The sequence below is a fragment of the Neurospora hispaniola genome (assembly GCF_033458365.1).
Source record: "Neurospora hispaniola strain FGSC 10403 chromosome Unknown B0T23scaffold_5, whole genome shotgun sequence".
In the NCBI taxonomy this organism is placed as follows: domain Eukaryota; kingdom Fungi; phylum Ascomycota; class Sordariomycetes; order Sordariales; family Sordariaceae; genus Neurospora; species Neurospora hispaniola.
Genome location: NW_026944410.1, coordinates 2,391,464 through 2,419,194, shown reverse-complemented (window position 1 = coordinate 2,419,194; position 27,731 = coordinate 2,391,464). Strand labels below are relative to the sequence as shown.

Below are 27,731 nucleotides of genomic sequence, written 5' to 3'. Positions count from 1 at the left end.
TATAGATTGATATCTAGCAATGTTGACATTGGTGGTTTAAACAAAAGCCATGACCGATTTCTAGCATATAGGTAAAGGTATCGATTCACGTAGTCGTTCGTTGCCTCGCCACCAGTGTTTCCTCTCTGCCGAAGAGAACAAGTATAGACCATGCAGAAAGAATCTGGGAAGCAATTTGCGAAAGGAATTTGCATATCGTATGATGCCGGAAGACCGTTCTGGCGTAGGAGCCGGACATTTGGCGGACCATCCTCGAGCTTTTCAAGTTGAATAGAACATAGGAACCGAAGCATCGCCACGTCGATAGGAAGAAGTCAGTCCGTAAGGTAAGATCCACTTCATTCATTGGCAGCAGGACGTGGAACAAAGATATGAAAGTCACACATAGATGATCATAAGAATGCCATTAAAAGGACAGAGGTATCATATGCACACCAGAAAATGCGTTTAGTCCATTTTGGTGAGCTAGCTGGATTTTCCACAACTCCATGCGGATTCACCCTTCTTTCCGTTGTGTCCCAGCAATGATGATTTGCAATCAAGACACCGTCGCTGTCGAGACCATGAAGAGGAGCACGACAACCAGAAGTTCCCTTGTTTCCCAAAGACCCAGCCAAAAAGCGTGCCAGTGAGCAGAACAGCCAGAGCCAGCGCCAGATCCCGTAGACTACGGACCTCTTGGGCGAGCCGTTTACCGGTAACGCCAGAGGGAGAGGGTGTTGTGGCGCTTCCAGGTCTTTCTGCGGCCAGCGCGGGTCTTGTTGTAACGGTGACCCTTGTTGAGACCGCGCGAGCGCTTGCCGGTGGAGGTAAGGCCACGGGACTCGCGGTGCTTGTGGACGGGGTTGACGATCCAGTTGATGCGGGGGTCGCGGCGGATGGCCTTGTGCTGGGGGTCGACAAGGATAACCTCGAAGTACTTGTAGGTAGAGTCCTGGTTGATCCAGTAGGAGTTGAGGACGCGGAGGTTGGCGCAGCGGCGGCCGACACGCTCCTCGGCAGTGGACTTGAGGGAGCGCTGGTACTTGAGCTGGTTCACACCCTGGTTGGTGGGCTTGCCTGTTGGGGGATATCAGCAAACTGGAAACCATCGCAAACTCCGGCGCTAAAGAAAACGTACCGTAGGTGGCACCCTTAGGGACGGGCTTCTTGCGGCCACCGCGACGGACACGGGCGCGGTAGATGACATAGCCCTGCTTGGCCTTGTAGCCGAGGCGGCGGGCCTTGTCGGGGCGGCTGGGTCTCGAGGCCCGGTGGATGACGTTCAACTGGCGAAGCTATATTGATGCACTCTCAGCAAATGTTCAACGAGTGTATAGCAAGAACGGTGGCGCGAAAAATTTCGGCGCGGTCCCCCAGATTGACAGAAACAAGTGTATGAGTGAGTTCGCGGGGGCGGATGAATCCTCTCGTAGAACTCGCTTCCCACTGTTCCCATCAAACAGGTTCTCTCGCCAAAAAAAAGGCCGACCGTCCACAGATATTCTTTCGGCAACCGTTCTCGATCCGTGTATGCTTTGTTTCAACTAACCTCCCAGCAGCGAACGCGAAGAAGGAAGCGAACGACGTCGCTCTGCTTCTTCTTCTGAAGCTCTTCGAGGTATTTGAGGGCACCCATTTTGACTCTGCAAACACCAAGTTGTCGTCGGTTAGTCGCTGCCTGCAAGAAAAAAAAAAAGGGAACGAAAGGAGCGAAAGAATTACAACTCTTGCGAAAAGAGAGTAACGCGGATTCGACAGCGGACGGAAAATGATAAAGGCGCGTACGTACCAGACCCCGAGGTTGATTCCTGCGTTAGTGAAGTCGACGGAAAGATCACCAGCGGAAAGTTCAAAAATTTCGAGGAATTGAGTGTTGTGAGGGAGAGGACGCAAAGCCCTAATTGCGTGCCGCCCGGCAACTAGTCCACTTCGGGCTAGCTTATAGTGGCTCGTGCACGTAAGCCCCACACTGAATTCGAAGTCTTGGCGGCATCAACGACACCACCAAGTCTGCACTTTTGGGCTTTTGGCTCGGCAAATACCCATGTGCTTGACCAAAAGATTAGACGAATCCCATATCAGCCAAAGGCTGGAGATATTTAAAACTGTGGTCAATCACTTGTCTGTCATGGTCTCGACAACTAAGTATCAGCGGACCTTGGTTGACCACAGCCGCGAGTTACCCGGAGAACCCCCTCTACATCGCTTTCATGATAGATTTCCCCTTGTCGATGTCCTCCTTCCGTGACATGATTCCACGAACAACAGAATACCATTAAGTTGTGGTCCACGATGCTTCATAAATCCTTACTTCCGCCATAAACATTCTCGCCATCATTCTACGGCACAGTCTTAACAACGGCTGCCAAAGCCCTTGCCTGAGCATGTGCAATCTTCCCCCAGCGCTCTGTCTCTCCGCTCTTCTTCTTGGACCCGTCAAACAGCCCAATAGCAAGTGTCTCAGTTTCACTCAAGCCGGCTTCCTTCTCCTTCTCCTGGGTGGGACTATCATCACCTTTTACATCGGGACTGATGATCCCCTCCACCAACTTCTGTCCGTAGTCCTTCCCGTAGTCCAGCAACTGTCGCATCTTTTGGTGGTCCTGCTCCCAGATCTCTCGTGGCACAGTTGGCTTGTCTTGTTGCGAGTCTCTGACAGCGATTTGGTGGCGTTGGAGGATATCGCGGCATATCTTGATGAGTTTTTCCCCTTTTGTGAACAAGGGATTCATTTCCTTGAGCTCGTTGGAATTCTTCGTTTTGCCCGATGTGGCTGCCTTCAGGGTGGCATAAACCTTGCGAAAATCTTTCTCGTTGTCGTTCGTCTGGACGTTGTGTCTTGGAGAATAAAGGGGTTAGTGTCGCCTTTTGTGATAAGGCGGATAATTTTTGATCGATTAATGCCTATTTTGCAGATGGGAAGCATACAAAGAAAGCGTTGGAACTTACAACTCCTGCTTGAACGTCTTCAAACTCTCCTCCGCCTGAGTTTGGCTTTCCACCAGCTCCGCCTTGAAGCCCTTCAAGAACTCCTTGGCCTGCTGATTCTGCTCCATCAAGTACTCTTCAACCGTCGCTGGCGGTGCATTACGAGGCTTGCTCCGTTTGCTATGCGAGATACGAGAACGGCAGTCAGTTATCAGACATGGGGATGGCAATGGTGACACTGTTAGTGCCAGCCAGCAACCCGCAGTCATCAGTATCATATCTGGGGGAAGTCGCAACTTACCGATTGATATTCGCAACCTGCACATGTGGAATATCCCCACCAGCATCATCACTCCCATTCTCATCTGCATCCTCATCTTCTTGCCCATGGCTGCTAAGTTTAGTTCGTGGTTGGGTCTGGGTCTTCCGTACCCGCTTCACGGATCGCTTTGGTGCCGGTTTCTTGTCGTCGCTGTCGGTATCTAGCAGAGACAAGGCGGATCTCTTTGGAGGCTGTTGCTTGCTCTGCGCGGCATTTCCGCTTGCGGCACTCGTTCTCCTTTTAGGAGGCATGGCTATGAGGATCGATGGGTCTTGATGGTGTTGAAGACGGGTTGGAAAGTGAGCGGCCGGCAGGAGCAGAACATCTAACCCGCTCTATGGCAGAACGCACACTTCCCTTTTCCCAAGATTCCACCGGAAAGATGGAGGAGGAGATTTCCGATCCTGGGTCACACTTCGCTTTGGTGGCCTTGATGGGGCTTGTCTCTGTCCATCCTTGGCTCCTTCCTTGTCCATAAAGGTGGAAGTTTACCATTGTCATCTGGGGAAGGCACAATATGGCCACTGAACATCGAAACACAACATTTACGCAGTACACACATATTCTGCTCATCCGATACACCTACAACATCATTAGATACCCATGTGATTTTGTGAAAACGAAACCTGTCACCATACTTAGCAATTCTCAGCATACCACTGAGATCATCTTCACCAAAGGACAAGGGCAATAGTGAAGAGCAGAATCGAACGAATGCTTGCAAAATTTACGAACTAAACTAACAGGAAAAAGTACCTTATTCATTGCTATAAGCCGTCTGTATCCCATAACATGCGCTTTATCCTATACAACAAAGTTCCGCTCTGCTGTATTAAACAGATTACACCCCATAATATCTCGTCTGCCCCGTAATTGAAAAGCCGTTGCACCACTGGTCTCTTTGATGCCTCTTTTGGTGCTCGTTCTTGTGTCTCTGTCTTTCTTCTTCATCTTCTTCTTCATCTTTTTTTTTCTTCTTTTGCGTGTCTATGGCTGCCATCAATTTCTTGCCGCTGCATCAATTGAATATGATGGGATCCCTAAAGGCAACTATTTTAACACAGGCATGGCGGCAGATTCTGCACCCCGTCGAAAAGACGAAATGGTGATGAATGGGTGTGAAATGAACAAGAAGGAAGTGAATGAACGAAAGTAGTACCTCAGACATCTTCGTTTGCGATCCCCCTGAAGCAAAGTATTATCTTGGTCATGTCGTGATATAAGTAGAACTGAAACGTCCCATCCCACACAATGTCTCCTTTGTGTTTGTCTGTCTGTCGTCTTACTCTCTTACTTTCTTTCTGTCTGTCTGTCTATTATTTTGTTCCAACTCCGTCCGTGCAAGAATAAAACAAGGTCGTATACCAGTCTTTGGCCTGCCTGTCATCCTAAGTGATCAACAACATTCGACGCACTCAACGAAGATGACTGACTGGAGTAGTGCAATTTGACAAATTCCATGGTCTTGTACTGGTGAACATATGGTCCACGTGCAACCACTTCAGCGTGTTGTCCCCAGATCTCGTGTATCGGTTCCTTTGGTCAGAGCGGCTCCCATGTTCGATGTTTAACCACGACGATACGAACCGTCTTAAACCTGAACAAGAAGGGCCAGAAATAACTTGAACAGGTATCAACGGGGGTTCGATTTGAGAGAAAGGCCTTGGAACGCTGTTGCCCAGTCTGCCTGTGCCCCTTGTGCAGAGCCTATCTGTTCGTGCTGCCCAGAGCTTGCCTGGGGTGTTGGGAATCGGGATCGTGCAGAGTAGTCTACCGCCGGTGGGAAACCACCGGCTGTGTAGGTATCGGAATTCGGCATCATACCGGGCACAGCGTATGACAGTCCTCCGAGTCCGGGTCCGGGTCCGGGTCCGGGTCCGGGTCTCGAAGCGGCCCCGAACGGAACGTAAGAATTCCAGGGATAAGTTTGTAAAGAGTAGCCAGATCCTGGTCCCGTTGCCCGGTCAGGGGTGAAGGCGCCTGGGAACCCCCCTTGGATGTTCCGCCCCGTCTGACCAGCAGCAGTGTAAACGCTTTGTTGGTCATGTTGCTGCGTGTTTTGACGGCGTTCTGTTGCTGCAGAGGCGCGGCTGACACCGACAGCCCCGGGGCCAATTCCGCTAGGCGCCTGTAAGCCAAGGGTAGGGCTCGCAAAAGAGGCGGGGTTGATAGCTGACATCCAGATCCGAGTTTTGTAGATCTTGAAGAGATCGGTAACCAGAGAATTGAAGTTGATGTAGGAGTCGGCGAAGTAGTAGAAGGTCAGTTTCTTCCAGTCCCTAGCGTAGAGTTAGTGAATGATGGAAAAGTAAGCATTTCCACGTATGACTTACATCTGGAACTCGGCATCCAAAATCTCCATGTTCAAGCCATGCTCCTTGACCTTTTGCATGCACACTCGCTTGGCCTTGGCCTCATTTCCCTCCTTCTCTCTCAGAGCGTGAATCTCGTGAGCCTGCGCCAGCCTCTTGATTAATTTCGGTTTCAGTTCTCCTGAAGTAGGCTCCTGGATGTGGTGTTGACCGGCGGGCCCCATGCCGCCAACGGCACTTCCTTGCAGGTTTGAGGCCGCCATAAGGCCAGCACCAACACCATCTTGGGCCATTCCTGCGTTCTGAGAGTACATCATGAGCCATCTATATTGCTCCTCGGCATAGTGCTCCTTGAGTTCCTTTGCAGTCTTCCAGTCAACGTTATCCTTGGCGACAGTGCCGAGATCCGTGCCACGGTCAGCTTCCACTATGACCAAGTCGCCAGGTTTCACGGTAAGCCCTGTGCCTTCCTGGATATAGAAGACATCGGCCCTGGCACACTTGAAAAGGACAATGTAGAGGGGCTGGTCATGTCGCGGCTGTGCTGCACCGTACATGTTACGATGCGGTGAGTTGGGCCTGTTGGCGTACGCGTTGGGAAGCATAGAGTATGGCGACGGAAACTGATTTCCATAGGCTGACTGGGCGAGGGCATGCGATGAACCTCCCGTAAAGTAGTTTTGTACTTTGGAAGACGTTAGTGTTTGAGAAGGAGACTGATGAGAGATGGACTGTTTTATCGTACCTTGAGCAGCATTGGCCAGTGCCATAGCATCAGAATAACCGGGAGAAGCGTAGTCAGGCGCAGAATCATGAGGACCGATTTCGTGTGGTGCGACCCCTTCCCCAATAGAAGCAATGGAGTTCTGCCGGACTGGCACATCAGCAAACGAGTGCCGTCTGCTCTGCGGAATATCTCCCAGTCCCCCGAACCCGAGAGATGTTTGCCAGAGAGCCCTCTTTAGGTTGGTGTTATCAACTTTCCTATGATCCGCCATATAAGGGGTGCGATACGGGCCTACACCAAACTCGCTCATCCGTCTGGCCAGATTCCTCCTGCCGAGGTCAGACCCATCGTTCGCCTCATCAAGCTCATCAACAGCAAAATCTGATTCTTCGGGAACAGCCTCCTGGAGGTACGCGTTTCCTAACCCAAACACACTCGAGGTAGATGCCCGAGGTCTCAAACGCGAACTTTGATACTGATTCTGCTGGCGCAGGATAGCATTCTCGCGCATCAACGACTCAATAGCTTTCGCTTCAGCGGACTGCTGCTGACTGGCTCCCTGGAGAGAGCCGGTACTATCATCGTCATCGTCTTCATTTACTTTTCCAAGCATGGAGCCATCATTTGCCATCTCACTCAACATACTAGGCCGAGAAGGACGATGCTGCAAGCCGGGATGGCCTAACGGACGCGAACGACCGCCCAGAACCGCGGATGTAGTAACAGAAGGAAGAGATGTTTCTGGGTCAAGCTGCCCAACGGAGTACGACTGTGATCGATAGGTTTTGGGCGTAGGATGGAGAGGAATCGGGAACGGAATCTGAGGGTTTGGGACTGTATCTCTGGAGCCAACCGATTGTTGAGCTAGCGCGTTATCAAAAAACGAGCCGCCCGAGCTGCCAGGCGGTATGCCAGATGTCGGCGAAGGCAAGACCTCTGCTAAACGAGAGGGAGGGTTATTCCTCTCGTTTGTCCAGATTCCTGCACCCCATGTAGTACTGAATGGACTAGGTCCAGCATGGGATCGGCCATGGACTGCAGAAGCAGCCGGATGGGTGCCCCAGGCACCGACTCCAGAATCTATAGCTGGCGTGCTGGGGTGGGAAGTTGTAGGAGACATGGAGGTGCTCGCAAACGATTCTTTCCGCTGGCGGGGCGGCGGTGGTGGTTGAGACGTATCATTCAGCCATGATGCCCGGCGGACAGGTTGCTTGGGAGCTTGTGTTGAGGTAGGCGGAGGTTCTTGACGAAGTGGGTCAACTTCGTCGTCTGAGCTCGCCAAGGCTTCGGAGTCAGGAGTCGAGCCACGGTTCAGCTTGTCCAGCAGTATCGCCTGCGTGCTGGGCATGCCCGCGGCAAAGTTGCCCTGCCCTGTCTTTGCCTGTAGAGCAGGCTTACCTGTGCCAGAACTCATGGTGGAGGGTCAGCCTAGGAGGCTGAGTCGTCAAGCTTGACTCTCTTGTGATGAAACAGATATGCCTCTTCGGGAAGCCAACGCTTCTTAACCAGATATGATTATACACCCCACCCGCTATCTGGCAAGCCACAGACACGTGGGAGTTGTTGTGATGGCCTTGATGTACTCGAGAGGGATAGTATAGGGAATCGAGCGTCAACTGGTCGATGGAAGATGGTGCGAAGAACTAAAGTACAGTTCTGCGAGCATACTGTTAGCTTATTCGGCACGACGTACTGCCGCAGCCCCGACACAAGGAAAACAAAGGACGCTTTCAACGCCTTGGCAGTCAGGGTCGAACAAAGTTATTGGAGACTTGGGGAAGAAAAAGGAATTCAGGGAAGTGTTGGCATGAGTATGACGAGTCTGGGAGACATACGTTGCTGGTTGAAGCCCGCACGGTGATAATGAAACAGGATGTAGGATCCTAGAACTTTTCTGAGCTCTTTCGAGAAACCTGTCATAAGAGACGGGATGCCTGGCTCCCTAAACAACCCTAACGTCTGACGGATGATTTGGCGGGCGTCCACACTAGAATCATGGAGCGGCCAATACGTGCTGTAGCGGGCACCGATTTGCGCCTCACGCGGGTTGAACAAACCGCAGAGGACCCAATGAAGGAGCAAGTAGGTTCTTGTGTGCGACGATCGGACTGAGAGCAGCTTGGAAAGTCACAACCGACCGCAGTCACGACGTGTAACTAGATGATTAGGTCGGAACTGGCGACAGGATGATGAGGAGGTGGAAGCTCGAAAAACACGAGGACTCGACAGGTGTGGAAGACGCAGGACGGTTGTCGTTGGTGACAAAGAGGACAGACTGAAGTTTCTAGTTGTTCAAGTGGTGAGCCCGCATTTAAGCTCGGCAGGCAGGAGGAGTTAGACCCGACGCCGGCGGAAGTGCGACGGAGGTGCGGCGGAAGGCGACGAAAGTGAAGCGGCGCAACTTGAAGTCCGAGCCGGCTCTCGGGGCCAAAAGGACGGGGCGGGCGGAGGATCAGCTGATGCGCGCAGTCTACGGCGGGTAGCGGTTTCAACAAGCCGAGCCTGAGAGAGGGGGGGCGAGTGATGGATGTGTTGCGCGCGCGTGTCGGCCGCGGACGATCAGTACGGGGTGGGAAAGGGTTGACGACGTGAAGAGCAGATGGAAGGGAAGGAAGGGCGAACTGGAGGGAGGGAGGGTGAGGACGGAAGAAGATGAAGGGAGCTAGCTGCAGGCCGGAGCTGGAGCTGGCCCTGGCGGGACTAAAAAGAGACAAACTGTCGAAGCGCGAATCGATCCAAGTGGTCACTGGACTCGCAGCCTAGAAGTAGAATGCCTGGTACTATGTATGTAATAGCATGTAACGGTATAAAATGGTACGGAGGCTCGGAGGATGGACCACCAGGTGTGGGTTCGAGCCTTCGAAGGGTGAGCGGGGAAGGCTGGAAACATGCTGCTTATTAGTGGCTGGATCCTGGACCAGGCTAGCCGAACCCAGCTTGGTGCCGTCAATATATGGGCCTCCGTGGCAAAGACAAAGCAGCGCTTCCGCTCCCCATGTCCAAAGACCAATCACGGCGCCATCTGCCGGATTCTGGGGGACCAGGAATAGTGTACACTAAATGGAGGTCCCGCACCGTCCCCTTTTTGTTCCCCGGGCCCTGGCATGCATGAAATCAGGTGTGGAGTCAACATTGTCCGCGTCGTCAACGGATTCTTGGGGAGGTCAAAACAATGACCGCAACAGGTCGGAAACAGAGAGGCGGGCGTGGTGAGCTCAAGTTCAGCCCTACCTAAGTCCAATACTGAAGACCCAAGACAAGCGGAAAGATTGACAAACATGAGCGGACAACAACGGACTGGCAAAATCCTGGCTCAAGAAGGGAATGGAGTGACCATCGGGGCAAACGATAAGAAGATGGTGTCCTGGTGATGAGTGTCCACGAGGGAGAGTGTAGCGTGGTGTCGCCGGTTAACTGGGGTTCACGAACATCCCGTCCTATTCGGGAGAGCTTTGGAAGTGGAAGGTCGCAACCCCGCGAGCCTGGCCACACACACTCTCAGCTCGAGGCTTGGACCCGACGGCAACGCCCAGTGAACTCGAACAAAGAGGCCGGTTGGAGTCTGAATGTATACCTCTAACGTGTCGTCTCGCAACAAAGACAACGAGGTGGAGAGGGGTTCGGCTTGCTAAGTGCAAAATTGGGTTGTTGTTGCACAGCACCTACTTACTTTATCGAGTACCGGCATGGTTTGTCTGTTTTTCATTCTCACGACTACATAGTCCGGGGCATCTGCACAGATGCCGGATTGGGGGATCGTCAGGTCGATATCCTGGACCATCACGGCATGGGTATAGGTCATTCACGCTGAGGCCCGGGCCTTGTAGGTAGGTGTGTATGGTCCGGGTTCCATCTTGATTACATATCTCCCTCTTGCCCATGTTCCTCAATCGGTTCCTTTGCGGGGCCGCATCTGAGGACCCGACCAGCCCTGTGGGTTGTGGAGACACAAGTCCCGGCCGGGCACCGTTGGTAAAAAAAAAAAAAAACAACCGGGGCCGTCTGGGGGTCGATCTTGGTTCTCTCCATGATCCACCATCACCGATATCACCAATGCGGAGGCAGGATAGAGAGCCTCGGAATATTGACAGTCTTCAGATGATATGGAAAATGTATCCAAGGGATTCTTCCGAACTGTAACAAGCCCAAATGGGGAAATTACGTCAAATCCGATAATCATCATGGAGTCCACCGAGCAGCGTTCCCTTGCTTCCTTCCCCGGATCCTGCACCGATAGACAGGAGACAGAAGGCGCACCCAGCTACCTGCCTACTCCAAGGTCTTGTTCGTTTCCACCCATCCATCCCGCCTCCGCAGATCACCCAACCGAATCAACGCAAAGCTCAGTAACGGGGAAAAGATGGAAGTTTTCTGCGCAATCGATGTGATGTAACCTCATGGCGCTGCATCTGCATCTTCTTCAAGCAGTGCTCTCCATGGCGCATACTTCTACAGCCCTCTGAATGGCGGAGCTGGCGAGGGCTTTGGCTCCCTTCGTTGACATCCACTCCCGCTCGTCTCCCCATCATCATTTTCTGACAATTTTCACTTTCCTAGTTGTTTTCCAGATGAGAGACCGCTTCCTTGGATGTCCACCTTCCATCCCCCAGTTCCCCATTGTACAGTGTGAGACACACGGTACCCTTGCGGGGGCAGAGACGGGAGCTGTGGCCAGCGGGCAGCTTACCAAGTGGTCTGTACCTTGATGTACCGCAACTTCTTCCCCTCAAGCTGCACTTTTCGTCACTTTTGGGTCATCTCTCGAATCAAGTCGGGACAAAGAATAACATTAATCAAGACATTGAACGAGGCGGCCTGTCACCTTCGCCAAGTCAGCCACCTCACGTGCAATGGGGAAACTGAAATCATCAACATCCAGAGGTACCCGAAGCCAGAGAAACCAAGCTACACATAAATCATGGCTTCTCAGTCTAAAGGTTGATGTGAGCGACAAGGACTAGCCATAAGATCGAAGCTATTCCGAGGAACTACAGGTATTCAGCCAGTGTAGCCGATTCGTTTATGCATTAAATGAAACAGGTACCTACTTACTTGCACACCTCAGTGTTCTCAAGCCCGAGACTAGGTGTCATGAACATAAGCAAGCGACATCCACCCACGCTGGGCCATCATATATCACACATGGCGCAACCGCGATGCTTGAAACCCGGCCCTCAACGAGTCAACACAGGGTGACAGAGGGACCTCTAGTGTAGTGTACACTTTCCGCTTCCCAAGCATCTCACATCGCAGGTCGATGCGTGTGGCAATCGGGCCCAATGTAGCACCGGCCCCGCCCCACCCCGTCGACGTGATGGGCACCTCCTCGAGCATCATCTCCCGCTGAACCCGTCGTTGAATATTACGTACCCCGCGCCTAGCCCCGCAAAAAGAACGAACAGTTGGGTATTAAGTACCCCCCTGAAGGTTGGGGAAAAGGCCATAGCGCACAACGGGTACGACAAGGGGCGGTCCGGCATCCTCAACCCTAGATGGTCAGGGGAGTTGGAGAGTGAGGGGGCGCTCTCCAAGACCCCTGTGTCTTCATCACCCCATCTCCATTCACATAGGGCGTTCTCACATCTGCCATCAAACTGTCACTTCGTCTCGAGCCAGTCTGCTATACATCCCTCGCCCGCAGTCTCATTCATTGGTACCTAGGCCAGTTCCACGGCTCTTTTGGCAAAGCTCTGGGTAGTTTGTCCTCTTTGCGAGTCTGCATAGTAAGTCCGGTACTATGCAGTAATACGTCCTCGATCAGTAACAAGGCAACTAGGAAAGGCAAAAGAAGTCATTCGCGTTTCCGATTGTCACCCTAAAACCTTGGCAACTTCATGTCCACCAAGCGGACGCACGGAGGCAAGCTCGTCGAAGAATCGCTTCGGATATTATCTGAGTGTCTCTTTGCCTACCTTGTCACGCCACAAGTTCAACATATTCTGGCCACTTGCCGCACCATAATTCTTGATTGCTGAAGTGGAGGTGGCAGACTGGCGTGCCTCCTCCCTTTCGCAGATCGACGATCTCCAACCCGCCACGAACGGACACTACCAGATGGAAACACAACACAACATACGACTATCATTTCATGAGAACGTCATGGAGGGAGGTTAAGGTCATACTCAACTCCTGTGTAAGATTTCTTCACGAGAGTCCGGGTTACTCTGAAACACTTTTCGGAAAGTTCCCATCAGAAACAACGGGATGATCTTCGTGGTGAAAGACGAAAGCACAAAAACAACGTAGGCGTGTGCACCAGTATAGACTCGCCAACCCTCTAGTGTACTATCTGACCAGCAAGGCAACAAGCCGTCTGCAGCAACCCGGTGTGCATGGCACCTAGTATTCTAGACAGAACTCGCTGCAGACCGAGAGGCGTTCTGGCGCCTAGCCTAGGCAAGGGAGACATCATTAGACACACACAACGTGAGCAACTAGCGTAAGGAGGTTCCACCAGAAAGAGGTACAGTATCTCGAGAGTACGTACTCCATGCTACGGATAAGTGTTTGGAACATGTCATGGATACCATCAGCAAAGCCGACTCGCTATTGAGCAACTTAATATGTACGAGGAAGTAGGTAGATGATCCATGGATGGCTCATGCCACACTTCGCCAGACTCTACAAACCGTCGTGCCGTCCGAGGTAGGATTGAACTATGTAAATGTGGAGTCGAGACAACAAAACACTGCTGGAAACTGAGGACTTGCAAGTTGTTAGGTCTAGAAGCGTCTGCTTTTTGAGACATTACTTGCGAGGCTCCCAAGCCATGTCAAGTCATGAGAGGCGAGTACCAGCTGTTTCACGATATCTGGCGCTGCTGTATGCACTTGTTCCTTTGCTCAAATTGCGCTGTAAATAATCATTGTAAAGGTATGTGACCAGGGTCCTCCACATATATACTTCACTACGTACATCCACAAACCCATCCCACCCAGTACAAAACCATCATCAACGCCATAACCCCAACTCATATGACACAAGGTATCGGTGGCATTTTGCAGCCGTGTCGGCAATCATCGGCACCTGACCACCCCACTACCCTTCGTTCATCCTTGATAGGACATGACACCCTGCATACAGCGAGATACCTCCAGAACCCAGACCGGTCAACAGGCTGATCCTATCGATCATCGATTGCACCTTTGTGCTTAGATCCAGATGGTTGAGGTTGGAGCGGGGAAGCTTCCAATTCTGTCCCATATCCCATGCTCCACATACCACCCCGAGAGTGGCTTGTACGACCTTGCGGGTTCCCTACCCGCATGATTTCTTATCGACTTTGTATTTCACGGAAGGCGATCTGTAATCGGAAAAAGTCAAGGGAACAAACAAGGACACCAAATTCAATCCGCTCAAGTTGACATGGGGAGGTATTAGGGTATACTCCTCCTTCCAGGTTGAATCAAGTATGGTTCATATCCAACGGTGGGTACATCTGAGGGCGATAGCCATTTTGAGAGTAGAGGATACGGTACGGACATGGTATAAGAAGCTTATGGTTGAATTCTAGGACGGTTCTTCAATCTAAAAAAGATAGTGAGTGAGGCCCCCCAAGAGAAAGAGATTAGCCAGGGACAGAATCCAAGGAGTCCTTCCCTACGGTGGTGGGAGGGACTTCGCCCTTTTGCTTCCTCAACTTTTCCTCGAATTTCTGGAACTCCTGCAATGCTATGTCTTCTTCGGGGTCAAGTACCTGTTCGACGCCTTGGACTTCCTCAATCTGTGGGTGTTGTTCAGCATGTCAGCAACGTGTTTGTTGAAGCCATAACCAGGCCGGAAAAGAGACAGCGGCCAGAGGAAAAAAGACTTACGTAGTGCATCAACATGCCCTCAATTCCGTTCTTCAGCGTCACCGTGCTCGAGTCGCACGTCCGGCATGCTCCGCGCAGCTTGAGCTTGACGATTCCATCCTCGAACCCGCGGAACTCGATATCGCCACCGTCCTCCTGGATCGCGGGGCGGATTCTTGTCTCCAGCAGCTCCTTGATCATGCCCACCACCTCGCTGTCGTTCTCGTCGTACGCCAAGCTATCCTTCTCGTCCGACTCTTGCGTCGATTCCTCCCCTTCATTGCGCTCCACCACGTTGACAATCGTCTGGCCCGACGTGATGGTCTCGGTGATGAGTGCAAACACCTCCGGGCGGATGTGCGCCCAGTTGGCGTCGGCCGACTTGGTCACCGTGATAAAGTCGGTGCCGTAAAAGACCGAGGTGACTCCCTCGATGTTCATGAGCTGCGCGGCCAGCGGCGAAGGGTACGGTGGCGCAATGGTGCTACGCGCGTTCATGTACTCGATGAAGGGCGTCTTGATCGAGTCCGGGATGACCTTTTGGTTGGGCAGGAACTTGAGCGAGTCCGGGTTAGGCGTGTTTTCGGTCTGGATGAAGATGGTACGGCGCTGCTGCTGCTGGGGCGCGAGGGTGGTGTTGAGAGCCCCCCATGACCGTTGCTGAAGACGGGGACGAGCGGCCGAACGGGCGCCGGTATGCGCTTGTCTGGTGCTGGTGCTGGCGGGAGCAGAAGCGGAAGCACCTTGGCGCAGACACGGGATGGTTGTCGCGGCGGGTCGCACGGTCGACTTGGAGACGAGAGGCACTAGGCCTTTTCGTAATAATAGTCTGTTTATTGGCATCGTCGGTGGTGGTGGTGTTGGTCGGAATGCCGTCGAGGGAGAGAAACACGGCAACTTCGGACGGGAAAGGAAGATGGATGGGAAAAGGAATGACGCCGAAACAGATTCCATCTACACTACAAGAACTACTACCCGCTATTCCGAAATGTTGCCGCCGTGCCGGGCATGGAATTGTCAGCGGCCGCTAACGCTAACGCGATTAGCGCCGATAGGCGTCCACTGCCATGCCAGCTCCAGGGGTCCAGTATTACTATGCACCTTGAGCTCTTAACTGATCCGTCTTTTTGCGTCATAGCTTCCCCTTTGGGGCAATTGACTGCAATTTTGACGGAGTGGTTTGTCAGCCTCTACGCTGATTGGATTGGGAATTCCACTTGTGGCGGGACTTTGGCTTTGGAACGAAGGACCGTTGTGCAGTTTATTCAGTCTCATCCATACCTCTAGGTATGTATTGATGTTTTGCCCAAGTCCACCATCTCTTGCAGCACACGGACAACGCATTTCTTTGCTTGGACGGAGGGAGCTGAGTGCCAATCATATTCGACGACTTACATCCTTCGCTTCACGTCCTTGTCGCCCTATCGGCATTTCCCTGGTCGCTTGGCAAAAACTGCGGATCGCGACTTTTGGCGATATTGATACGAATTCCGTTTCGAAAATTTCAATTCAACCTCACAAACCGAAACCCTTCACTCAGAGATATCCCAGCCACAAAACTAAGACTGACCTTTACTCAACGAGTACGACTTTACTTTTACGGTGCCATCGTATAAACATATAGCTTTTCAGCATTCGCTCACTGTCACCTCTCACCTTTTGCGCGCCACGCCCCTCACTATCGACATTGACAGATTGCCAGGTCTCGGCCCATTGGATTGAGAAAGCCGCGCGTTTCTGAGACATCATTTGGATGCAATGAGCGCCGAGCCCGTCGAACTTGGCCCGAAAATGGCCTCGGATGAGTCCCAGCGACTGTTCGCCGATGAGTTAAAGGCGCTCATCGCCGACGCCCGCGATGAGGCCCCAGTCACCCAGGATAATGACCCAGATGCTATACAAGTCAACGGACAGCCAAGCTCAAAAGACCAATCAGACATCATAATACAACCTCAGATCGAGCAAGAACCAAAGAAAGAGCCGACTTACGTAACGAGGAAGTCAAACGACCAGCAGCAAGAGGCACAAGCCGCGGAGCCAACAGTGAATCAAGAGCCCGCTTCGCCATCACGAAAACGTCCGAGCCCGGGGGACGAACCAGAATCATCACCAAAACCTGTCAAGAAGGAAGCGAAGCAATGTGGTGTCTGTCAAGCGCAGCCAGGGAAGTACAGGTGTCCGCGCTGCCCGCTTATGTAGTAAGTTTCACAAAACAAACCCTTATCTGCTCAGGCCCAACATGCGTACTCATCATCACAAACAGCTGCTCAGTAGCTTGCAACAAGTCCCACAAAGTAAACCACCCCCCTCCTTCCGAGGTACAACCCAAACCATCCACCAACACCCAGCAGCAGCAGCAACAACAACAACCCCAACCCATCGACACCGACCCCCTAGCCTTCCTCCTGCCCCACGCTCACCACATCACCCGCCTTCTATCCAAATACCCTCACCTTGAGTCTCGCCTCAACCACATCCTATCTCAAACCCTCCCGCCCGTCAACAACCCCAACGGCCTTCCTGTCGACCCCAACACTGGCTTCGCCACCACCGCCTCCGGCCTCCCCGTTCGTGTAAACGTGCCCGGGTACGCCTCCTCTTCGGGGAAGTCCTATTTCAAGAAAGACACGCAGCCCTGGTCTAGGGAAGTGGGATTGCGTCGCGGGGCTGCGGCTTTGAGGAGCGCGAGGACGGATCCGAGTGAGACGGGAGATGGGATCAGGGAGCTTTGTGAAACGGTGCTTTGGTTGTTGAATGGTCAGGAAAGGGGGGAGTTGGCTAGGCCTAGTGGTAATAGTAATGGTGTTGGGACGAGTAGGAGGGATGTGACGCAGCTGGTTAGAGAGAAAGTTGTCAAGGAGGAACAGGAGGTGGTGAAGAGGTTGTTGGAGGAGGAGATTAAGGGGGAGGGTGGGGATCGATGAATGGCAAACACCCTCAGAAAAGGATAGCCATGGAGAGATGGATGCTGAAGTTCCCTAGTGAGAGCGGAAGATATTCGATGATTAACGAACAAACGGAGGACTCACATGGAGTGAGGGAGGTAGGGTGTCAAAGGGATTGGGGCCGCTAAACTGCGTGGTTGACCCAACGAATGGATTGATCTTTGCCAACGATACCTGTCTGAACAGCAGACATCGGAAAAAGGGCAAGGAAAGGAAAAAGTGACGGACCGAAGCAGTGATGGTCTTAACGCCGACTTTGTTTATTTCACTGTAAAATGGTTGGCTGGCTGTTGGAAAGATGTATACACAGCAAGGAAGCAAGCGGGCATAAGAAGAGGTCATGGCTTTCAAGTGCCAAAAAAAAAGATACCCAGAGAGGAGAGGGATTTATTGTCATGGATATATCGAGTTTGAGTTTTCGGGTCACTGAGCATATCCGCGCTCATAGGGCCGACGCAACTGCACCAGTCTTTCGGAACGGGAGCGACTTGGTAGTTATGGCGCGGTTGGTGATGGGACCTTTCCTTAACCCCCTTTTCCTTGACTACTCTCAAGTAACCGCATCAAGAGGGGGGCGGCTGGTTGGGTAGACTGGGGTCTTCACTCGATGTGAAAATAAAACCACAGTGGATCACTAGGCTTTGCACGACCTCCCGAGCGCGGTTTCAGAATGGAAATACGCGGCGTAGATGGGAAATTGTTGCTCCACGCTATGGCTGAATGGACTTGCTCTATCTATGGTTCTAGAACGAGGGAGTATGGCATACGACGGTGATTCGTAACATCTGATGAGCCGTCATTGCTTTGGATACTCGTCCGAGTGACAAAGTCACCATGGTAGTGGGTTGTTACGAGTAACCATACCTCAGTGGCATCGTTCGTTCTACGTCAGATATCGGGACAACAGAAAATTACTTGTACTTGACGAAATATAAGCTGTATACAAACACTTGCCAACGTTGCATATCTGCTGGTGTATATCGGTAACTTTAACACCAGATATAGTACAGCATAAGTAAGCCGAAAGCTTGATCACTGGAATTTGGAATAGTTCCTCGCCGTCCAAAATCCGTCTTTGTTCCAAAACCCAAGACGTTTACCAAACTTAGGTTGCCTGCCACTCTACGCCATCCATACCCATCATCATTACCTATGTATCCCATCATCCCATGCATAACCTATACTTCATCAAGACACAGAAGAACACAAGCAACTCTACTCAAAACATTCCCTTCTTCACACTACCCCCAAGCTTAGCAAAGAACCCACTCTTTTTACTTTTCATCCTCGTCTTTTCCTTCTCCTGACTTATCACCGTCGCCGTCTTCTTCAGCAACCCCCACCCCTGCTGCGTCTGCGTCTGCGTCTGCGTCTGCGGTTGGTTATCCGCCCCGGCACCAGCACGACAAGAAGACGCCGCAGTAAGTGGTGACGTTGCAGCTTCCTCTCCTCTCGAAATCCCAGTGGTGGCTGTAGACAGCTCACTGCCACTGCCGCTACTATTGCCGGTTACTGGAGAACCTGGAGAGCCGGAGGAGCCGGAGCCCGAACCGGAGCCGAAGCCAGAGCCTCCGGTCATGCCGAGCTTTTGGCGCAGGTTCAAGAGAGATGGGGACTTATTGACGAAGGGGGAGGCTCGAAATCGCTTGCTTAGGCTTTGGCTTTGAGACTGGGTTGTCGTGGGTGAGGGGAGAGCTGATAAGTCGTCGTTTTCGCTAGAGAGGGTCGTTTCTACCGAATTGGTGTTCTTCTCTGGTGCTGTTTGTGGTGCTGCTGCTGAGGGTGCTGCTGGCTGGTGTCCTTGCCGGGAGGTGGCCTGGTCTTGCGTTGTGGTCATGGTGCGAGTAGCCAGTGGACGAGGGAAGATTACAGATTCGGGCTCCTTGCTACGTTTCCCGGGTTGCTGCTTGCCAGCCGTTGCTGATATTGGTGCTGGTGCTGGTTTTGATGCTGCTCTGGAATGGTCGAGTTCACCAATGTTGGTTTCAGACGCGCAGGCCACCGAGATCCTCGAAAGTGCCCCTTCCAGGTTGAGATCATGCCGTCTCTTGACCCTTTCAACAACAGTTTGTCCATGAGCTTTGTGGCCCGCTGGTGATGCCTCATTGAGTATCTGTTCTCGCTTGAGGCGCTTCTCGTCTGCCAGGGTTAATCGGGGCTGAGTCTGGTACGGCAGGGCCCTTATGCGCTCTTCCATGGGGACCTCAACGATATGTTCACTAATTTGACGGCGGTGTTCGCCGTGGGCTTGCTTGTCGAGCTTGTCTTGGCGGCAGATGGCTTTGTTGGTATCGGTTTTTTTGAACGCTCTGGCTGCGTCTTCAGGTACATGGCGATGCTCTTGTTCGTCCGGGGCGGCTTCGGAATCGTTGTCGGTGTACGACTTGCTTGGTTTTCTCAAACCTGTTGTCCGGCCGGCTGCAGTCGGGGCCCTGTTCAAAGCAGATATCGCTGCTTCTTGCCGTTGCTGCCATTGAGTAGCTGGATCTGTTGCTGCCGCTACGGTCCTAGCTTCTCTCATCCTTTGCTTCTTGATCTCGTGTGTCTTTTGCTCGGCTAGCACATCGAGAAGTCGACGCGTCAGTTCCTCGGCATCGAAGTGTCCCTCCTGTGCCGCCAGTCTCGGCTTCCTAGGCTTTGCCGCCATCCGTTGCGAATATCCATATCCTTGAGGTTGGAGTCCAGGGGCGGGCTGGTAGTGGTAGTTGTTGTCATAGACGTAACCTTCCATGTCGCCTTGAGTGCAGTGGTCTTCGTCTTCGCTTCTCTTCTTTTTCTGATGACTGTTTTTGAGACGTGGGCCGTCCTTGTCGTTCGTTCCACTTCCGCTTCCTTTGAACCATTTGGTGAACGACATCTCGAAGAAGGTGCGACGGCTGAGCTGATGCAGGCAGGAAGGATGGAAATTATTCAGCGATTTGGCTCGGAGGCGAATATTTCCCGGTGCCCGTTGAGGTATGTGTAAATGTTAGACGTGCAGTAGCTGCCAGTTCGACAGTATGCATCAGTCAACGTTGTTCGACCCGTTGCCTTGAACGGCTCTTGCTTTATGACACGGCCCTTGCCGTAGCTCATCCCTTGCTTGTTCTAGACGACTTATCCCGAAAACCTGGCCTCAGGTAGTGATTTTGATGACGGATGGAAAGTACAATAAGGAAGTTAGTTAAGTACTTTGAAGGGCGGGGGCGACAGCAACAGCAAATGATAGTAGGTAGCGATGATGGCGATGGTCTTGAGGATATTTAGGTTGCTTTCTTCTAGTTGGCTTCGGTTGGATTGCCTTTGCCCCCAAGATTGTGTCTGAGTTTTCTCAACAAAGGACAGTTGTCAAGGGATGGACACATCAAAGACGATGGGTGGTACGACAGGAAGAAGCCGTAAAGGGCGAGCGAGGACAGGAAAGTATATACCTCTACTACCTTTGGTACTTCCAGGCAGTTCCCGTCTTGTCCTAGTCGTACCTGAATAAGACTTGTGACCCCTCATTGAGTGGGCTTCCCTCCCCCAACTCTTTTTGATCAGAGGCGAACTTTGTCTCCATATGATTCTCGCCAAGATTGACATGACGGGCAAAGCTGGATCGCTAGGTAAATTGGATGTTACGCCAACCATTGTTCCTATTGTGTATGTCCTGGTACCCAAGAGGTTCTAGCCCTTTAGGTGAACGACCGACTCTACTTTACTCTACAGAATACAGTAGCAACGCAACGTGCTGTCGCATTCAATATTTATGTGCATGAGGCCACGGTACAGTAGAACAGCTTGGTAGCGAACAGTCGACGGGCAGCCAAATGCCGTGAGGCCATGTTCGACCATTGTCACATTGTGAGAAGGCACGCGCGCTGCCTTGGAATCTTGCAGATGAGCGACATGGACGAGACATATAATCTGACAATGTGTGTCACTTGACTTGCGCTACGCCCGTGACTGGGGATTATACCAAACTGGATTGGGATGAGGGGGTATTTTGCACTCGTGCCTCGCTTGTCCTTGGACCATTATTAACGAATTTGTGAGCAGTTGGTTAGTTTGAGTACGCCCGTCTTGCCCCCTTTGCGTATTGTGAAGGCCGTGATTCATGCTTCAACTGTGGTTCAAGGCGACTGACTGGCTGCGGATAATCGCTTCCTCGGAATGAATCTTTTGTCTTGGCTCTACCAGACAAAGTAGCTGGTAACACGCCGACCGCACATACTGAGCTGACAAGGAGTGTGAGACAGACAGACAAAACAGCCGACGACCTCGATCTGGAATTCGAGTAAGCATCGATCACCAAGCATGTTGTACCGTTGCTCATTCTCATCTCGTTGATTCTCATAGCCATTCATCCCTTGGCTCGGGTCGGACCTCCACAGATAGCGCCTGGCCATCATGCGGGGCCCCGACTTTTCCCTTTTTGGAGTTTGCTCTTCTGTTCGGGCTCCGGCTGACCAGGTTCTCCAGCTTGTTATCGTTGAGCATGCCAGGCAGTCCGGCGGGCGTAAGGGCGGTCAGTAAGGCACGGAGCCTAACATTTCTGGGCAGCGGATGTTTGGGGCGCACAAGTGCTACGCGCGACAGCTTCAGTTTCTCGGAACTTGTGGCGGTGATTGTAACACTAAGCAGTTGTGGAGGATCTTGTCAACGTCAACCTGCTATCACCACCATCTCGAGTCGTCATTGTATATGGTGGATGGATAAGTAGTACATATGGAGGCAGGCGGCATCCGTCCCCTCCAAGTAAAGTTTGATGTTTTGTTTTGGTGTTTGCACGCCGAGTTCTCCGCCCGAATGTACCGACCACGGCGCGTCCGTGGACGGACTGACGATACGTCCGTAGTTAACCCTGTTGTGACGGACGCTGTGACGCTGTGGCGCGCCATGTTTGCTCGTCCGTCTCGCCCATCGATCGAGCGAGGGTTGAGGCTCTGAACTCCCTTGCAGTGAGAGGAGTGGTGGGTGTCCCACAGGACCCAAGACCACCACCAGAAGAGACGATACTGCTGCTGCTTCAGGCTGGTTTGGACGACGTGTCGACGCGACGCAGTTTGTCGATATCCACTTGGCTGTTGGGAGATCAGTGGGGTTGGAGAAAGGTCCAGACTTCCGAACTGTTTTGTTGTCGTCCCGGCCCTTATTTGAATCTTGGGAGGCCCGGACCCTGGGAGCCCGGTGGTTATTCGAACATGGTAACCTAACCTGCCTAGTTGGGCGTGTTAGTGGTCAACCCACTGTTATGTTTGAGCCCTTTAGCTTCAACAAGTCCTGCACGTGTGAGCCTGAGCCGGTAGGAATACGAAGGTCTCCTTTCTTTTCCCTTCTCACCACCCCCATTCCCATCTCGAGGTGGAGGTTTCTTCCTTTTGTCAGTCCGTCAGATGTGGCCCTCTTTTTGCTCTCCATCGTCATTTCGCATTGCAGAGTGCACCGTCCGCTCGCTTCTTCTTTCTTCAGTTGCGGTCTGACGACGGACTGCAAGCTGTCTCGGGCCCCGGGCCGTTGCAAGGGCCGACAAATCATCGAGGCGAACGGAGGACTGGAGTCACTCATGTCCCATCACGAAAGAGACTTTGGGTCGGTAATTACCTGTCTTCGTCTACGTACTTGTATGGAGAATAGACGGAAGTAGTGTGCCTATTTAGACCATGAACCAAATAGACCACCGTCCGTTCACTGACTGACCTGACCCATCAGCCATTACACGGCTTTACACTACCCTTGGCCGCGGACGGGACCTGCGAGATGAGGAAAAGGGAAAAAAAAAAGGGGGGGGTTATCATTGGCACCACTACCTAATCACTCAACCACTCTCATGTTTCCGATATCCGTACTACCTATTAATACTACTGCGTAACTGTTTGACCTACCTAGACTTGTCAATCATTCCGTCTGGTAAAGGAGTCGAGATGGCCATGGTGCCGTAGCAGTGAAGCATTGATTTCCCATCCTCTCGAAACGCAGGAAAAAAGTCCATGCCCATGTCGGAACCACCACTGTCGGACGCACTGGCAGGCCCCCCGCCGCTGGAGCAGTCGCCGTCGCAATTACAGCCTACACCACTGCCGACCGAGTCGCGCCGGCTGATCAGTCAAGTCAAGCAAATGCTGGGTCTCACGGGGTCGGGTCACGCTGAAGCTGACGATCCCCAATTGCCCGAGCTCCTCCCCAAGCTCCCCAACCTGGACCTGGACCTGGATCTGGGCCTGGAGCTGCCGGCCGATCTGTGCGAGTTTGCATTGCCGCTTCAGTGTACACCTACAAAACTAGGCACCACTCATCCATTGCTAGCAAGCTCGGCGGGTGCTGCCGATCCGCATCTCCTCCACCAGGACCACCAAAACACCAACAAGACCACCAATCTCGACGACGCCACGACCGCCGCTACTTCCGCTTCTGCCGCTGCCATCTCGTCAACAACACAGCCGACCTCAGCAGCAACGCCATCGCTCCTCGTCTCCCAGGGCGCCCTTTTGCTGCCAGCCGACGACGACCATCCCGGCCCCGGCCCCTCCTCCAATTACCGCGGCTCCTCTGCTGCTGCCGTCCTCGACGATCCCTTCTTCTGCCGACCTGTGGGCGCGCCCAATACCCGTACCACAGACACTGCCACCACGCCTGATTTCCATCCTAGTCTGATTCTCAGTCAGACACCCAGTCCGGGTCCGGGTCCTGTTCCCAGTCCCCAGTCTGAGTCGACTTATAGCTATAATCGCAATGATCCGCACCGACCGTGGCCTCCGCCTCGCAAAGAGTCTCTGAGAGTCGACAGCCCAACGCCGTGGGTGAGCCTCCCGCATACTACCTACTACCACCACCTTCCACACCATACCTTTCTTTTTCTAGACAAGCAACAGCTGAACTGACATGGTATGACGTGGTTTCGCAAGTTCGATCAATCGCGATCGAGACGTGCCATGGCATCCATACACATTGCCGTTATTGGCGCCTACGGCGCGGGCAAATCCTCCTTTGTCCAGCGCGCGTTCCGTCTGCAACGACCGCCCGAGCTAAACATCTCGACCTTGCGCATGGAAATCCATGGCACCAGATACCTCGTCACCCTCGTAGAACTTGACCTTGACGGCTTCAAAGACCTTGACCCCGGCCAGTCCATACAATGGCCCAAGCAAATAGACGGCCACATGTTCCCCCACATGCCCGACGGCGCCCTGATTCTGTACGACGTCACCAACACGGACAGCATCAACGATCTCTCCCCAACCATGAGTGAGCTTCTTCAGCTTTCCCCTTCACGATGCTTTCCCCCCCGAGACACACGTCTGACAGATACCCGCCTGTGCCGCAGCTTCCCTGGCCAACTCCTCCCTACCAACCATACTCGTCGCGACGAAATGTGATACCCCTGCGAGCATACGCCAGGTGGATATGAACGCCGTAGCACACAGCTTTCCCTCGTGTGTTGCCCATCTGAGGATCTCGTCCGATATTCCCGGCGGCGCTCGTGAAGCCCTCTTAACCATGATCGACGCCATCCTGGCCAACAGACGAGGTAAGTGTTGCCCACGCTCATCCGCCCTGGCTCCATTATGGTGCTCCACGAACAGGAGATGTCTGTTCGTTACCATAGGAACGCAAGACATAAGACTATCCAACAAGACAGGGCTAACGTGTCGCCCAAGTAGAAGCGCAAGAGAGACCGAAAAGGTCGGTTTCGAGACGAAGAGCTGCTTCGGCCGCTAATCTGGATGCTACCCCCGAGGTCAACGGTCGTCCCATCAGCCAGCACAGCAAACACAGTAGAGCAAGCTCGGACTTCTCGCTCTTGAAGGGCTTTGCGCCTCCTAGCGGCGACGGTCCTCACCAGAGATCCCAACTTTCGAGGTCGCCGAGAATGGAATATCTACATGCACAATACGGCGCTTCCAACCCGCAATCATCAGACATCCCTGAGGACGGTCTTCCACACGCATTGTCAGGCACGCTACGTACACCAGGGATACGATTGGAGAAAGGGTCGGAGACCTTCTTGGATTTTGAAGAGTTGGATCTGGAAAGCCACCGCTTGTCGGACGATGTAGCCACAATGGCTCGCAATCAGGATTATCTGGAAGACGAGGTCCCTAAACTTGCCGGCGTCACCTTCGATGAGCTTATCGACAGGATTATAGCTCCAAAGATGACAAGGGCGGACAACAACTTTGCCGACATTTTTCTGTGCTTGTATAGAAAGTTCGCTACGCCATGCGAGCTTATGAGCGCGCTCCTTTCGCGGCTGGACCGTTTAAGGGACGACACGGACATGCCGTCTTTGCTGAGCATCGAAAGCCAGATGCGCGTCATTGAGGTTGTTGCGAAATGGCTGTCCCTTTACCCCGGAGACTTTGCCCGAACAGCAACGAGGAGGAGATTGGAAGGACTAATAAGCGACTTGGCAACGAGCGAAGTCTTTTCCGCAGCAGCCCGGCAGATGAAGGGGAACCTGGAGCAAAAGGTGATGGACGACGATGATACCTGGTGGGCAAAAGCGGACCCGGTCGACGACGAAGATGACGAGGAGGCTGGCAGGGACGTAGAGCGGAAACTCGCCGAGTCTGTGGCTTCAGTGCAGATTGACGAGTCGGGCGGGTATGATCCTCGACGTCCATCACACAGTTCAGAGCTCTCGGGTGCTGATCCGACTGCGAAATTCACCTACCATTCCATCGAAGACTACGAGCGCGAAGCCGCGGCCTTGGTACCCTCTCCCGTCTTACCGCCGAACAAGATCCGTTATCACAGCTTCATGGACATCGATCCCGACATAATCGCCGACGAGATTACGCGCATTGATTGGATTATGTTCAGCTCCATCCGCATCCGCGACATGGTGCGCCACGTTAGTCTGCCCGCCGACCAGAAGGAGAAATGCCGCAGTCTCAAGAACGTCAATCGCATGGTCTCCCACTTCAACCACATAGCCCAATGGGTGTCCAACATGATCCTCATCCGTGACAAAGCCAAACATCGCGCACCCTGCCTAGAACGGTTCATGGTCATCGCCCAGCGCTTGCGCACGCTGAACAACTACAACGGCCTGGCCGCCGTATTGGCCGGTATCAACGGCACCGCCATCCACCGACTCGCGCAGACGCGAAATTTGGTTTCGGCCGACGTACAGAAGCGGTTCGCTCGGCTGGTCCTGCTCATGGGCACGCAAAAGAGCCACTTTGCTTACCGGCTGGCCTGGGAGAACACGCCGCTACCGAGGATTCCGTTCATCCCCCTGCACAGACGTGATCTTGTCTCGGCAGAGGAAGGAAGCAGGACATTCGTGGGGCCGAATAATGATCGGATTAATTGGAAGAAATATGAGGTGCTCGGGGAGGTGTTGCTGCCCATAATGAGAAGTCAGGGACAGCCGTATCCGAACTTGACCAAGCACGAGCCTAGTAGGGAGTTGATACTTGATATGAAGATGCCGACGGACGAAGAGGTTAGTCTTTTTTTTTTTCTTTTTTTTTTCCTCTACTTCTTCTACAAAATTTCCCCTTCTTACCGCTCAAATTGTCCCCTTTTGCTTCATAACCGCGTTTGTCTCCCTTTTTGCCCCTGACAGTTACCTCTACGTTTCCTTTGTCTGCCGAATCTGTCTATCCTGTTTCTTTGAATATCCATTCCTTTCAGAACGATAAAACTACTGTTATTGGCTTATTACTGGGGCAGACAAATGCTAACCGGTTTTCTTCTCTCCCATAGGATATCTACCAGCGCAGTGTACAAGTAGAGCCGTCAACGGGTGGCGAGTCAACTACCAGGAAGAAATTCGCTTGGCTCGTAAACAAATCTTAATTCGGATCGTGGACGGAGGAAGGAAGGAAGGAAGAGCAAGGCGTTGTGGATGAGCCAGAATCCCAGCAGGGTTATGTAATACCAAAGGCGTGAAGGGAAACAGGTCGGCAGGATGGAAGGATGGGTGGGTGGGTGGGTGGACGGAAGGATGGATGGATAGCAGGGAAATCAATGGGGTTGGGGAAACGCGATATGTCAATGCATAGCATAGTGTCATGGTCATTACATTCTTCTGGCAACCTCAACCTATACTACCCACAACTGTACCAAGACCAAAGCCATCCTAAAGCGCACCAAGAAGAGGGTGGATTCCAGAAGCACCAGCATCCACAAATCAGAAGAGATTGTGTTGGTGGAAGATCTCCTTCGAGGCCAAGAAATGACAGTGTTGAATTCCAATTCCAGGATTGGAGCCAATATGTCGAACACGACCATGGTACAGTACAGAGCTGAGGGAAGTTTAATGGAGGATGAGGACTTGAACATGAAGCACCAGTTAAACATGACCATACTTACATTCTTTTTTTCTTCGATATGTCACACACATTTTAGAAATTGCAATCTACTCTACCCGTCCGGTAGGCGACCTTATCAAACGGTCAAACACAAATGACGATGCGGTTATAATTAACACTCTCTCATAATCTTCTTGCCACCCACCGGTTTTCTTGACAAATTGTTTCCCTTCGTCCCTATCATACCACGCCTATAGTTCAATCCAAGTCACTCACTGTATGCAGCCAAAAACCACCAAACCTTCGCTTTGTCTTTCGAGACGGAAATCACTCATTCAAATATCTCGGCTCCTTGATGCACAATCATCTAGCCCGACCAACTTCTCACGAACTCACATTTCAGATCTTGGCGCAAGTGCACCAAAAAGACCACCGAAAATGTCATCAAGGATGCAAGCACGTACTCTCCTTGACCACGACAGAAGCGAGCCAGCCGGAT

At 52.5% G+C, this 27,731-nt stretch overlaps 8 protein-coding genes across 8 annotated transcripts; 2 read left to right on the top strand and 6 right to left on the bottom strand.

The window, feature by feature from the left end:
- Window positions 1-492: 492 nt before the first annotated feature.
- On the bottom strand, window positions 493-1,848 carry B0T23DRAFT_168691 (putative ribosomal protein L15.e.B, cytosolic). Its single transcript, XM_062832869.1, has 3 exons — window positions 1,532-1,848; window positions 1,121-1,277; window positions 493-1,059 (listed from the first exon to the last, which is right to left on the bottom strand). Exons 1-3 carry the CDS (start codon window positions 1,616-1,618, stop codon window positions 692-694), a joined length of 612 nt encoding a protein of 203 aa, XP_062691924.1. The 5' UTR covers window positions 1,619-1,848; the 3' UTR covers window positions 493-691.
- Window positions 1,849-2,063: 215 nt separating this feature from the next.
- On the bottom strand, window positions 2,064-3,928 carry B0T23DRAFT_413412 (uncharacterized protein). The gene is made up of 3 exons (XM_062839517.1): window positions 3,212-3,928; window positions 2,932-3,090; window positions 2,064-2,820 (listed from the first exon to the last, which is right to left on the bottom strand). Exons 1-3 carry the CDS (start codon window positions 3,481-3,483, stop codon window positions 2,322-2,324), a joined length of 930 nt encoding a protein of 309 aa, XP_062691923.1. The 5' UTR covers window positions 3,484-3,928; the 3' UTR covers window positions 2,064-2,321.
- Window positions 3,929-4,865: 937 nt separating this feature from the next.
- Window positions 4,866-7,685, bottom strand: B0T23DRAFT_318939 (uncharacterized protein; the record flags this gene model as incomplete). Its single annotated transcript, XM_062835095.1, has 3 exons — window positions 4,866-5,511; window positions 5,566-6,229; window positions 6,290-7,685. 3 exons carry the CDS (start codon window positions 7,683-7,685, stop codon window positions 4,866-4,868), a joined length of 2,706 nt encoding a protein of 901 aa, XP_062691922.1.
- A 1,387-nt stretch (window positions 7,686-9,072) lies between these two features.
- Window positions 9,073-9,611, bottom strand: B0T23DRAFT_168626 (uncharacterized protein). The gene has a single exon (XM_062832868.1). It carries the CDS (start codon window positions 9,549-9,551, stop codon window positions 9,282-9,284), a length of 270 nt encoding a protein of 89 aa, XP_062691921.1. The 5' UTR covers window positions 9,552-9,611; the 3' UTR covers window positions 9,073-9,281.
- Window positions 9,612-13,838: 4,227 nt separating this feature from the next.
- B0T23DRAFT_429792 (scaffold protein Nfu/NifU N terminal-domain-containing protein) lies at window positions 13,839-14,907 on the bottom strand (the record flags this gene model as incomplete). Its single annotated transcript, XM_062840211.1, has 2 exons — window positions 13,839-13,994; window positions 14,086-14,907. 2 exons carry the CDS (start codon window positions 14,905-14,907, stop codon window positions 13,839-13,841), a joined length of 978 nt encoding a protein of 325 aa, XP_062691920.1.
- A 777-nt stretch (window positions 14,908-15,684) lies between these two features.
- On the top strand, window positions 15,685-17,136 carry B0T23DRAFT_168557 (uncharacterized protein). The gene is made up of 2 exons (XM_062832865.1): window positions 15,685-16,262; window positions 16,328-17,136. Exons 1-2 carry the CDS (start codon window positions 15,823-15,825, stop codon window positions 16,986-16,988), a joined length of 1,101 nt encoding a protein of 366 aa, XP_062691919.1. The 5' UTR covers window positions 15,685-15,822; the 3' UTR covers window positions 16,989-17,136.
- A 778-nt stretch (window positions 17,137-17,914) lies between these two features.
- On the bottom strand, window positions 17,915-20,101 carry B0T23DRAFT_168565 (uncharacterized protein). Its single transcript, XM_062832866.1, has one exon. It carries the CDS (start codon window positions 19,864-19,866, stop codon window positions 18,229-18,231), a length of 1,638 nt encoding a protein of 545 aa, XP_062691918.1. The 5' UTR covers window positions 19,867-20,101; the 3' UTR covers window positions 17,915-18,228.
- Window positions 20,102-22,789: 2,688 nt separating this feature from the next.
- Window positions 22,790-26,637, top strand: B0T23DRAFT_168433 (ras GEF). The gene is made up of 4 exons (XM_062832863.1): window positions 22,790-23,770; window positions 23,876-24,215; window positions 24,295-24,498; window positions 24,632-26,637. The coding sequence occupies exons 1-4, from the start codon at window positions 22,961-22,963 to the stop codon at window positions 26,539-26,541; spliced, it is 3,264 nt and encodes a 1,087-aa protein (XP_062691917.1). The 5' UTR covers window positions 22,790-22,960; the 3' UTR covers window positions 26,542-26,637.
- The last annotated feature ends 1,094 nt before the right edge of the window (window positions 26,638-27,731 follow it).

Excerpts from the sequence above, each read along its gene's own strand:
- B0T23DRAFT_168691 (XM_062832869.1), bottom strand. The coding sequence starts at position 1,618 with ATGGGTGCCCTCAAATACCTCGAAGAGCTTCAGAAGAAGAAGCAGAGC. Across the intron at positions 1,278-1,531 it reads TTCGCGTTCGCTGCTGGGAG|CTTCGCCAGTTGAACGTCAT; the intron begins GTTAGTTGAAAC and ends GCATCAATATAG. Across the intron at positions 1,060-1,120 it reads CCCTAAGGGTGCCACCTACG|GCAAGCCCACCAACCAGGGT; the intron begins GTACGTTTTCTT and ends ATCCCCCAACAG.
- B0T23DRAFT_413412 (XM_062839517.1), bottom strand. The coding sequence starts at position 3,483 with ATGCCTCCTAAAAGGAGAACGAGTGCCGCAAGCGGAAATGCCGCGCAG. Across the intron at positions 3,091-3,211 it reads CAGGTTGCGAATATCAATCG|CAAACGGAGCAAGCCTCGTA; the intron begins GTAAGTTGCGAC and ends TATCTCGCATAG. Across the intron at positions 2,821-2,931 it reads AAGACGTTCAAGCAGGAGTT|ACACAACGTCCAGACGAACG; the intron begins GTAAGTTCCAAC and ends TTATTCTCCAAG.
- B0T23DRAFT_168626 (XM_062832868.1), bottom strand. The coding sequence starts at position 9,551 with ATGTTTGTCAATCTTTCCGCTTGTCTTGGGTCTTCAGTATTGGACTTA.
- B0T23DRAFT_168557 (XM_062832865.1), top strand. The coding sequence starts at position 15,823 with ATGAGCGCCGAGCCCGTCGAACTTGGCCCGAAAATGGCCTCGGATGAG. Across the intron at positions 16,263-16,327 it reads CCGCGCTGCCCGCTTATGTA|CTGCTCAGTAGCTTGCAACA; the intron begins GTAAGTTTCACA and ends CATCACAAACAG.
- B0T23DRAFT_168565 (XM_062832866.1), bottom strand. The coding sequence starts at position 19,866 with ATGTCGTTCACCAAATGGTTCAAAGGAAGCGGAAGTGGAACGAACGAC.
- B0T23DRAFT_168433 (XM_062832863.1), top strand. The coding sequence starts at position 22,961 with ATGCCCATGTCGGAACCACCACTGTCGGACGCACTGGCAGGCCCCCCG. Across the intron at positions 24,216-24,294 it reads CGATCTCTCCCCAACCATGA|CTTCCCTGGCCAACTCCTCC; the intron begins GTGAGCTTCTTC and ends CCTGTGCCGCAG. Across the intron at positions 24,499-24,631 it reads CATCCTGGCCAACAGACGAG|AAGCGCAAGAGAGACCGAAA; the intron begins GTAAGTGTTGCC and ends TCGCCCAAGTAG.